This window comes from Papio anubis, chromosome 17, assembly GCF_008728515.1.
Source record: "Papio anubis isolate 15944 chromosome 17, Panubis1.0, whole genome shotgun sequence".
In the NCBI taxonomy this organism is placed as follows: domain Eukaryota; kingdom Metazoa; phylum Chordata; class Mammalia; order Primates; family Cercopithecidae; genus Papio; species Papio anubis.
In genome coordinates this window covers 74,273,172-74,285,337 of record NC_044992.1, presented here as the reverse complement: position 1 = coordinate 74,285,337, position 12,166 = coordinate 74,273,172, and the positions used below count along the sequence as shown (strand labels likewise).

Genomic DNA, 12,166 nt, shown 5'->3' with positions numbered 1-12,166 from the left:
CCGAGTCCCCTGCCCTGCCGCCGCCTCCCAGCCATTGTGAGAACACACAGGGAGAAACCCACGCCATACAGTCAACACTCTTCCAATCAAAGAGCGCACAACCAAGAGAGCACAACTATCAATCGGCAAGCGGAGTCACACATGCAAATGACAGCCATTTTCCTTTTTGTCAATTTTTTTTTTAGATGGAGTCTTGCTCTGTCGCCCAGGCTGGAGGGCAGTGGCGCGATCTTGGCTCACTGTAACCTCTGCCTCCCGGGTTCAAGCGATTCTCCCAGCCTCCCAAGTAGCTGGGATTACAGGCGCGCCCCACCACCAGCCCAACTAATATTTTACATTTTTAGTAGAGACAGGGTTTCACCACGTTGGCCAGGCTGGTATCAAACTCCTGGCCTCAAGTGATCCACCTGCCTCGGCCTCCCAAAGTGCTGGGATTACAGGCATGAGCCACCACACCCAGCCCATTTTCCATTTTTAATGTGTTTTTCTCCTTCCTTGAATTTCCTCAAGTTGCATTAACCTTAATGCTTAAAGTGGGACTAACCCAAAGGGTGTTTTTAAAGCTGGAGTACAGGGGCCTTCCAGGGAAGTTACATTGCCAAACACTAGCTTCCCTCCCACAGGAGCTAAAAACCCTCACTGCAAGGGAACTATGCTTCGAGGGAAATGAAGATCAGATCCTGGTTTCGATGGTACTTGTTGAGAGTTCACCTGTTTCGCCCACAGTAATGAACAGGTGGATGACAATGAAGCCAAGTGCATCAAAGGAAACAGATGAAACCCTAAGCAGAATTCACCTGCAAGTTTCATCATGCACGGCGGGCACCCGGCCTCTGCCTGCAGCTCTGCCAAGCCCATGGTGAAACCTCCCGCCCGCTCAGCACCCAGCACGACTTCCTCCTGCTGGGGCCACCTGGATCAGACCAAACGGACCCTTCAAAGAGAGAGAAGGAAACAACACGCATGGCTCTGGAAAGACTCGAGATTCTCCAGCAGCTGCCCAGGGCTTCAGACGCTCTGGAAGGGACACGCTGGCCCCAGGAGCTGCCAGCAGCCCAGCCCTGCCAGGCGTTGCTTCACGGCAGTTTCATTCATTCCCTTCCCAGGGATTTCAGCCGGCTGCGTCAGACAATTACTCACTCTCGCTGAGGGCAAATCTCTGAATAGCTGTGAGGTGCTGGTGCCAAACTGCCTGGGTGCTCTGCACCAAACAGCAGGGACAGCACGCCTCACTCTGTGCCAGCACATGCTGGGGGGTGACAGAAGGCTCGGCTTCCTACGCCTTTGAGAAAACCTTTTCACACCTTGGGAGGAAGGGGAAAAACGAACTTCTCTCCACCTCAACGTGGAACTTGGAGATGTCAAAGTAAAAAGCCCTTTCCCACTCCTGGCTGGCTTGATTTTGCAACAGGAATTCCTACCTGTCCCAGCAGCTGGCAGGGGAAAGGGGCAGCGAGCTGGCCCGCCCACCCGCCCTCTGGGTATTCCACATCCAGGCTGTGCACCGCGCACCTCCCACCTTGGGAATGGAAGAACAGAAAACTTAGGAACAATCTAGAGAAAACCAGCAAGATCATCAAAAAAAAAAAAAAAGTAAAGAACCGAACCCGCAAAGAAGCTGCAGAACTAGACACACGTGGCCACATGACCTTCCCAAGCCGGGAAGGACTTGGAGCCCTGTGCCCAGGGAACACCGCCAGGATGCACCGTGGAGCCCTCCAAGGCAGCCTGAACGCAGTGGCCCACAGCCCCTCACCAGGAGGCTGCCTCTCCCACAGCCAGCCTGGCCAGGAGCCGGTGTGCCTCAACTGCCTACAAGTCCCTGGGCAGCCACAGCTGGCTCCAGCCCCAAGGCTGGGGTATCCTGCTGACCCAACAACATGGGGTGGGGAGGGGAGAGAAGGGGAGGCTCCCAGGCCAGGCTGATGAGAGCTGCAGGAGACCCCCAGAAGCCCGTCAAGAGTGCAGATTCTCGACTGGACAAAGGTGGTCTCAGACACTGACCAGACAGAGATCAAATGTGCCTACCCTCCCAAAGCAGCACCCACACTCGGGGCAGGGCTAACAGCCTTCCCTGCAGAGCCACTGGAGACAACCAGCACTGGTCACATCCTGTTAGACCTCCCGTGTGCTCTCCTGACCTGAGACGTTTTCCCCACAGCACCGAGTTTTCTTAGGGATTTCATTAAGGTTAAATTTCTAGGGATGAGGAAATCCTAGTTAGAGGGCAGAGAAGCCCAGGAAGCCTCCTCAGATCTTGTGAGCCACAGGTTCTTTGGTGGGATCGCCACGGTTCCAGGTGCAGATTATTGTAAAGACACAGCTTTGGCCCCACGGGCTGGCAGGCTGGGTACTTCTTCCCACCCAGAACGTGATCAGGAAGCCTGTGAAGCTGAAGAGCTGCTTACACGACAGTCCAAGAAACAGGTGCGGGGGACGTATCCACATGGATCCTGACACACATGTAGGTGCCAACATTGTCAGTTCACCGGTCCAACCTCAGGCCAGGTGGTCCCAGTCACAGCATGGACCCCCTCCCACTGCGATGGTTGGGGTCCAGTGGTCTTAGTCACACAGCAGGGACCCCCTCCCGCTGCGATGGTTGGGGTCCAGTGGTCCCAGGCACACAGCAGGGACCCCCTCCCGCTGCGACGGGTCAGAGAGCTGCGGCAGGTACCACACCCCATGCTACCAGCCAGGTAAGGCTCACGGTCTTCCACACGCATGTCATACTTCTTGGTGCTGGCGGCCCGTTCTTCTGGGGTCTTAGGGCCCTGAGAGCACGTCCTTGGTCATGTGGGAGGCTGTCCATGCACCCAGCATCACAACATGAAGGTGAAGCTACCGGAATCCCAGGAACCCCCCGCTGGCCACTGCCATCTTCCCCTTCTTCACGTTTCCTCAGTGGGACTCAAGGCAAAAAAAAGAATCCAACTGCACCTAAATTTCAAATAAACCATGTGTATCCACCACCTTTACCAGAATTGCCTAAAACATAAATGCACATTCCCTGAGGATCCATGGACCAACGTGGGCACATCTGAGACCTGCATCCTCCCTGCCCTACCCCTCCACCCCCGTACCCTCCAAGGCCAGCCTCAGCCTGCCCTGACCTCCACGACAGCAATGAACCCTCTTTAGACAGCAATGAATCCTCTTTAGACATTGAGGACGCTGCCCCAGCGTGGCCAGAATGAGGGGCACCTGGGGACGCAGATGGCACATCTGTACCTGCAACGCCCAAAAATGTCTGGCACGAGCAGGTCCTCTATTTCATCAGCACGGCAGGTACGCCACCAGAAAAATCTTAAAGACTTCAGAAAGATGGAAACATTCCAAATTTTGCTTAAAATTTTATTAAAACCTAGTGCTATGTACCCAAGGTACTGAAAGCATTAAGTTGTGTTTGTTTTGTTTTTTCTCCTGGCAGAGTCTTGCTCTGTCGCCCAGGCTGGTGGCATGATCTCGGCTCACTCAATCTCTGCCTCCCAAGTTCAAGCAATTCTCCTGCATCAGCCTCCAGAGTAGCTGGGATTACAGGCCCGCACCACCATGCCCGGCTATTTTTTGTATTTTTAGTAGAGATGGGGTTTCACCATGTTGGCCAGGCTGGTCTCGAACTCCTGACCTCAAGTAATCTGCCTGCCTCAGCCTCCCAAAGTGCTGGGATTACAGGCGTGAGCCACCACACCCAGCCTGAAAGCATTAAGTTTAAACAAAAACTTGCACATGAAAGTTGTTAACGGTATAATTTGTAACAGCAGAAAATACCCATACACTGGCACATGATTAAGGAATAAAGGGAACGAGGCACTGACAGCACCTCAACACGGATGAACCTTGGACACGTCGGGCTCAGCGAAGGCCAGACGCAGAAGGCCGTGCAGTGTACGACTCTGGCGAGGTAAGATGTCCACAACCAGCAAGTCCACAGGGACAGAACATGGATCCACGGCTGCGGGGGCTGGGGAGGGTGAGGGAGGGACTGCTTGGGTACAATCACGGTTTCTTCCAGGGTGATGACAGTGTCCTGAAGTGCACAGCTTTGTGAATATACTAAGAAGTACAGAATTATTTCCCTTAGAAGGATGAACTACTTGTGGTATGTGAATTATATCTTAACTTCTGAAAACTGCTGAATCTGTCACATTCATGTGGAGGTTGACGGGAGGCCTGAAGAAAACAGACATCACCTGGGCAGAGCACAGGCTCCGGGAAACACGTCTGCAGTTTTCTCTCACACGTCTGAAACCTTCTCCTCATCTGAAGGGCTGCCCTCCTGAAGACCATGGCAGCATGACCGGGAAGCAGCAGACATTGAGGACACTTCCCAATTCCCCCTCAAGAAACGTACGCCCTCACCCCAGGTTATCACTCCCATGGCCCCCACCCTTCACCCAGCTGACAGCCTCCCACTCCCCGGCAGAACCTGCCACGGCCAGGATGACGCCGCGGACAGGAGGACGCCACCACGAGGTGGCACTCGTCATCTGCCCTAAAATGCACTCCAAAGTGTCCTTCTAGGCATGAAGGCTCAGGCCTGTAATCCCAGCACTTTGGGAGAATCACAACGGCAGGAGGATCTCAAGGCAGGAGGATCACTTGAGGCCAGGAGTTCAAGACTACCCTGGCCTACATAGCCAGACCCTGTCTCTATAAAAAATATATTTTAAACAAGAAGAACAAAGTGCCCTGCTCCTCAGAGGGACCACAGGCTCCACAGCGTGAGACAAGGATGAGAAGTGCTCTCAAAGCCTCACCTGCTGTAATGAAAGAGAGAGGAAGGTGCTGAACCCATCGCGCCAACGGCCACAGCAGGCTGCTGGCTCCCCCTCCAGAAGGCTGACCCAAAAGAGGCTTCGCCCTCTTCTGAGACTTGATCTTTCCTCCTCGTTAGCACAAGAAAAGGTAACACAAGAGACAGCCAGAGCGAAAGGGAGGGAAAGGGTTGGCAAAGGGCTGCAGCCAGGGCACCAACCAGACACCTGCAGGCAGAGGTCAGGGTCTGTATCCAAATGAAGCAGTCAGGAACATCCAACCCAAGCCCAGTGCAAAGGAACAGCATCGAGTTTCAACTCACCCACCTCGTTTTATTAGAGCTCATTCAACCTCTGCACTTTACACAAGAACTAAGCAGGAGACCAGGTGCGGAGAAGCCTACCCCGGGGAGCCCCGGCTGCGTGGCACCACTGCCCTCTGCTGGCGACGGGTGGGGCTCCAGGCCCATCCACCAGCACCAACGCAGAAACCAGCCCGGCCTGAGGCAGGACCCACAGCAGTGGGAGAAGGAAACTGCCCCTTAAGACCCTGGCCCGGTTACATCAATCCCACGGGGTTCCAATGACATCAAGATGGAACCACAGGTAACATCATTCTGTGGTCCCCATGTAAGCTGTCATTTCCCTGCTACCTCCACGGCCCCTGCAGGCAGCACTTACCAGGGCCTGCAGCATCCCGTCCATGGTGATGACCCCCTGGAGGGTCTGGAAGGAGGAACTGGCCAGGTTGCACAGGCTCCAGTCCAGGAACTCAGCCATCTTGCTCCGCTTGACATCAGGACGTGTGATAAATCTGCCAAAAGGAAATAAAAACACAAGCTGCAGCTCAGCCAAGGCCTCAGCACTGAGACCTCGCCCACGCCTCACCAGCCCACCCCACACACACCCCCTCCTTACACCCTCCCACCTCACGCACCTTACAGCAAGACACCAGCTCTGTACTGAATCCTGTCCTCCTCCAGCTAGTTCCTCCTCTCTCCAACCCTAGAAACCAAGTCACTACCCTGACCAGGGCCCTCAGCAGCTGGTTCTCCACCACAACCTCTCAGGATGCACCCAGGCCTACTGCCCATCCCCTCCCACCTGCCCCCACCATCCTCCCCAGTTTTACCTGTCCCCATTACCGCCAGGGAGCCCCTTCCCACTTCTCAGCCCCTCCCTCCTCCCTGGACCCAACTCTGCATCCCTTAACCTCAGGACATCGTGCCCACGTGCAAGGCTTGGCCCCAAGCCCCCTCGACCTCCCTCCCCCGCACCTGCCATGGGTCGTGTGCACAGGCCTGTTTCCACAGCCAGCCACTCGTGTAGCCCCATGAAAGTCTTCCCAGCTGGACTCGGCCTCATGTTCCAGGGACTGCTCACACTCCCCACCCCTCTTGCAGCCTGGACTCAGCAGAGGGCACCCTGAGCACACAGAGTTCCCAAACCAAAACCCCAAGTCCTCCTTTTTTTTTTTTTGAGATGGAGTCTCATGTTGTCACCCAGGCTGGAGTGCAGTGACATGATCTCGGCTCACTGCAACCTCTGCCTCCTGGGTTCAAGCAATTCTCCTGCCTAGCCTCCCAAGTAGCTGGGACTACAGGCGCCCGCCACCATGCCCAGCTAATTAGCCCGAATCCTCCTTATTTCTCCACCAGCGGTTCCCAGACCAGGCCCCCAGCTCTGCCTCCATGATTGAGACTGGCACTGCCACTCAGGGAACAGACAAGGCTCTTCCCTCCCACAGCTGACACTCTGGAAAGAAATGGCAAACAGCTGGGGACTTCCAAAGTGCAAAGAAATGTCACGAAGGAAATGGGGGGAGGGCAGCCCTGGTTAGAGAGAAGACGGGAAGCCAGAGAGCTCAACGAGAGGCGCTAAAAACCTGGTAGGAAAGTGCTCCTGCCCAGGGAAGCTGGAGAGCCAGGGCCCAGGGCAGAAGGGAGCCAAGGGAACTCAAGAAATGCAAAGACAATGTGGTCGGAAGCAGAGCAGCCGAGTGGGAGAGGTGGTGGGGGCAGGACTAGTACTGGCCAAGCCTGCCCGCCTCCTCTTCAGGCCAAGCCAGCAGGTCTGACTGGCATCCTGGCCACATCTTTATCGGGGGGGAGGGAAGGAGACGGCAGTGATGCCAGGAGGGAGGCACGAGGCGCTCCCTCAACAGCGACGGGGCCACTTCCCAGAAGGGACACTTGGGCGGGCCAGGAGACGGAGGAGCCACCACGCCTGCCATTCCTGCCTTTCATAATCAGAAAAATAGCTATCTGAAAAAAATGCGCTGGGCGCAGTGGCTCACGCCTGTAATCCCAGCACTTTCAGAGGCTGAGGCGGGTGGATCACGAGGTCAGGAGTTCAAGACCAGCCTGGTCAACATGGTGAAACCCTGTCTCTACTAAAAATACAAAAATTAGCTGGGCATGGTGACACGTGCATGTAATCCCAGCTACCCGGGAGGCTGAGGCAGGAGAATCGCTTGAACCCGGGAGGTGGAGGTTGCAGTGAGCCGAGATCATGCCACTGCACTCCAGCCTGGGCAAAAAGAGCAAAATTCCGTATCAAAAAAAAAAAAAAAGAAGTAATCTATAAGAATAAAGGGGCCTCGGGCCGTGGCTCAAGCCCGTGATCCCAGCACTTTGGGGAGGTCGCAGGACGGGCTTAGATCAATGAGGTCAGGAGATCGAGACCATCCCATAACATGGTGAAACCCTCGGCCTCTACTAAAAATACAAAAACTAGCCGGGCTGCAGGTGGCGGGCTTCGTAGTCCCAGCTACTCCGGGCTGAGGCAGGAGAATGGCGAACCCGGGAGGTGGAGCTTGCGAGCTGGAGATCCGCCACCGCCTCCAGCCTGGGCGACAGAGCGAGACTCCATCTCAAAAAAGGTCAGAGCGCTGTGGAGTTTGCTCATCTCGAAGATTTTGGGAGGCCGTGAGACGGGAGCGGGATCACGCAGGTCAGGAGATCTGAGACTATCCTGGTTAACACAGAAACCCCCGCCTCTACTAAAAATACAGGGCCTAGCCGGGCGTAGGTGGTGAGCCTGTAGTCCTGAAGAGCTGGGAGGCTGAGGCAGGAGAAGGAACCTCGGGAGGCGGAGGCTTGCAGTGAGCTGGATTCAAAGCTGACTGCACTCCAGCTCAGATGAGCCAGACTCTGTTCAAAAAAAAAGAATAAAGGCATATGTTTTTTCTTTTCTTCTTCTTTTTTTTTTTTTTTTTTTTTTTGAGACGGAGTCTCTCTTGTTGCCCAGGCTGGAGTGCAGTGCACCATCTCGCTCACCGCGAACTCCACCCTCCCGGTTCAAGGGAATTCTCCTCCCTCAGCCTCCCGGGTAGCTGGGACTACATGCACGTGTCACCACGCCCAGCTAATCTTGTATTTTTAGTAGAGACGGAGTTTCTCCATGTTGGTAAAGCTGGTCTTGAACTCCGAACCTCAGGTGATCCGCCTGTCTCAGCCTCCCAAAGTGCTGAGATTACAGGCATGAGCCACCGCGCCTGGCGAAAGGCATATTTTCTATTAAAGGGTTTCTAAAGCAGCACTCAATCTGCATGTTCTATCAACAATGTAACACCAAGAGTCACCTACAAGGCTATGGATGTTGGCAAGCTCGGTTCGTCAAGGGAGATGGGCGCAGCTAGCTGTACAGCCGCCAGTGCTACAGGGAGAAGCATCCAATCCTGAGAGCAGAGTGGGCGAGAGCAGGCTGCTCCTCCCTGGAGAGCAGAAAACAAACTCACACCACAGACAAACGCTGGCACAGGACCCCTCGCAGCCCTGGCCTGACTTGTAACAATCCCCACACCAAAAAGGGGTCTGAGAAGTACAGGAAACTCAGAACCTGCGGTGAGTCTGAGAGGTGTCCAGGAACCAGCCAAGCAACCGTTAAGAGCTCTTCCACTGACGGCATCCGCCATTCTCAAACACTGCGAATCAGTGTGCGAGACCAAGGGGGAAAAAGGCTCCAAGGCACCGACGCCCGGGCACCCCCCGTCGCGGACCCCAGGCTCAGAGGTTCTGCACTGAAACTGGCTCGGCCGAGAAGCACCTGCTCATCCCGGCACTAGGCGGCGCTGCGGTGTCTCGCCAGGAGTCCGCCCGGATCCGGAGCCAGCGCGCCCGCGTCTCCCGGAGGACCCCACGGAGGGAGCAGGCACTCGGACGCTGCCTCCCCGGCCCACAGCACGTGTCCTGCAGGGCCCCACGGAGGGAGCAGGCACTCGGACGCTGCCTCCCCGGCCCACAGCACGGCACTCCACAGAGCCACATTCCGCAAAAATCTACCCAACCCTCAGTACTGCTGCTAAGAAAAATAAGAATAAAAGCAGGTAACTAGTTTCCACTGAACGAAGTTGGCAAACATTCTTAAGGTTTGACCCAGCTAGTAAATATGGGGAAAGAACTTTCAACTTGTTCAGCCTCTCCAGTAATTGCATTCAGACCCTGAAAATGTTCATTCCACTTGTAGAAACTCATCCCTAGAAATCATTCAGAATGGTACACAATTTTACATGGACTATTCGCAACAGAGTTTTAATACCAAATTGGGAGGGCAAGAGTCTAAATGTCCCACAGCAACGGACAGGTAGAAAAGACATTCTCGCACCAGGTCGTCTTGTTTTGGAAGAAGACAATGACGCGTGGGCCCGTCTCCTGGTCCGCAGTGCAAAGAGGCGAGTGCGGCAACTGAGCCACGGACAGAGTTGGTGCCGCCCCGAGGGGAGACCATGGACAGAGCTGGTGCCACACGGCAGGGAGACAGGGGCCATCACACCCCCACGGGATGAAAGCACTCAAGGGTTTCATTTTGTACTTCATACTCTATTATCTAAATACACACAGATTACTTTTATAATTAGACGATCATCTTTTTATGTCCTTGACAAGACAGGAAGCAGCCTCTGCCCTCTCGGGAGGGGCCTCACCTGCTCCAGGGGACTCAGGTTCCTTCCTCAGCTCCAGGCTGTCACAAACCCCTCATCCAGTGCCTCCAACTGCCCCAGAAAAGAAGCTTCTCTCCTCCCACTTCTCTGAGAAAGAAGCTGTGCAAGTTGCAGCTACACAGCCAAGTGAAAGTGACACTGCATGGGGCACTGACCATATTCCCAACCACAACCACTGAAAGGTTTTATGACCAGCTTTAGACTTTCACCACTGCAGAGGGAGAAAATGTCAACTGTTCTGACTTAGTAAACTACATACATACTTAAGATCACGTGTCATGTAAACTACTGATTTAGAAATACTGCTTTCTTCCTTTTTGCATCTCATGAAACAGGTTCGCTCAGTCTACACACACATCCTTGGTATCTTTCCAACACCGCAGGCCTGCTGTGCTCAACAGAGAAAACCGCCTTCCCCTGTCTGCAGCATACGGGGGTACAGTGAACACAGGACGCTGGGGATTTTCATCCCCAGTCACAATGGCCCACTACCACCCATCATCTCCACGGGAGACGGCACAAGCTGTTTCTTGTAACTGCCACCCCATCCCTGTGGGGAGGCTGCACCCCAGGGATGACGCCACGCCTCTTCTAGACCTGCACTCCTGTCGATGGGCCTGTCAGGTGACCCCCACCGGCACCCCAGACCACCACTGAGGGTGGTCACTTCAGGGTCGGAGGTCTTCTGTGCCCAAACAGTGGTGCACGCTGCCTCAGAGACAGCCAGAGTCTGAGGAGTCCGAAGACTTCCCTGGGTCCTCCATCTGAGGACTAAAGACACGCATGAAACACGTAACAGTACCCCGACAAACCCCTCAGAACCCACCAGCCACGCACCAAAAACACACCATGGAAACTTACCTAGACATGAGGACGGCAGCTGCATCTCGGGCCTTGTCACTGACAATCAAGTAGGACTGCAAGAAAGGGGGAAGCACAGGCACGGTCACTGCTGCACACGCCAGTCTCGGGGACCCCATACAGTCGCAAAGCAGGCATGGTCAGTCCTGCACACGCCAGCCTCAGGGACCCCAGTCACCAGTCCCACCCTCACCAGCTTCCTGAGGGCCCAGATTCATAAACCTTACCAGCACAGGCCTAAGTCCAAAGCTGCAAAAAAAAACCTGTCTTCAGTCTGAGCCAAGGGCTACAGCTGCCAACTGCTACACTCAACCAGGTAAGTGCCTGAGCTACACAGAGCATTTGGTCACACCCCCTTGAAACACACATTTGCAAGAACAGAGCAGGAAAATGTAAACAAAGGAGCTACCCAATTGTAACAAAGAATCAAGAGTATTCATCCAGCACCTAATGTGCCTTCCAGCACACTGAACCATCAGTACTGGAGCATTCAGACTAGACAAGAGGCCCTATCAAACTGAAGAGCACCTAGATTTACTACAAATGCTTACTTTTTTTAATTTTTAGTTTTTTAATTTTGGGGGTACAGAGTAGATGTATACACTTTTTTTTTTTTTTTGAGACGGAGTCTTATTCTGTTGCCCAGGCTGGAGTGCAGTGGTACAATCTCGGCTCACTGCAAGCTTCACCTCCCAGGTTCAAGCAGTGCTCTGCCTCAGCCTCCCGAGTAGCTGGGATTACAGGCGCCAGCCACCATGCCCAGCTAATTTTTGTATTTTTAGTAGAGACGGGGTTTTGCCATCTCGTCCAGGCTAGTCTTGAACTCCTGACCTTGTGATCCACCTGCCTCCCCTCCCAAAGTGCTGGGATTATAGGCATGAGCCACCGCACCTGGCCTCCGGGGAGGCTTTCTAACGGCAATCACAGAGTGCCAAGTCTTGACAAACCATGCTCCCTTGACCTGGTAGTCCCTCTCCACAGACAAGTAAACAAGGGTGGGTAAATCACACTACCTTTTTTTTTTTTTTTTTTTTTTGGACAGAGTCTCGCTCTGTCGCCCAGGCTGGAGTGCAGTGGCACAATCTCAGCTCACTGCAAGCTCTGCCTCCCAGGTACACGCCATTCTCCTGCCTCAGCCTCCTGAGTAGCTGGGACTACAGGTGCCTGCCACCTCACCCGGCTAATTTTTTGTATTTTTAGTAGAGATGGGGTTTCACCGTGTTAGCCAGGATGGTCTCAATCTCCTGACCTTGTGATCCACCCACCTCAGCCCCCCAAAGTGCTGGGTATACAGGCGTGAGCCACCACGCCTGGCCCCACTACTTCTTTTTTTTTTTTTTTTTTTCAGACAGAGTTTCACTCTCGTTGCCCAGGCTGGAGTGCAATGGTGCGATCTCGGCTCACCGCAACCTCCGCCTCCCAGGTTCAAGGGATTCTCCTGCCTCAGCCTCCTGAGTAGCTAGGATTACAGGCGCGTGCCACCATGCCCAGCTAATGTTGTATTTTTAGTAGACACGGGGTTTCTCCATGTTGGTCAGGCTGGTCTCAAACTCTGACCTCAGGTGATCTGCCCACCTTGGCCTCCCAGAGTGCTGGGATTACAGGA

At 54.3% G+C, this 12,166-nt stretch overlaps 1 protein-coding gene across 2 annotated transcripts in view; it reads right to left on the bottom strand.

Annotated features, from left to right (window-relative positions):
* TBCD (tubulin folding cofactor D) overlaps positions 1-12,166 on the bottom strand; it is a 180,656-nt gene that overhangs the window by 154,566 nt on the left and 13,924 nt on the right. For both annotated transcript variants that reach the window (XM_017950116.3, XM_017950114.2), the window contains 2 exons: positions 10,561-10,616; positions 5,439-5,571 (listed from right to left, as the gene is read on the bottom strand). In XM_017950116.3, coding sequence (XP_017805605.1) covers positions 5,439-5,571; positions 10,561-10,616 — 189 coding nt within the window. The remainder of the gene's footprint in view (positions 1-5,438; positions 5,572-10,560; positions 10,617-12,166) is intronic.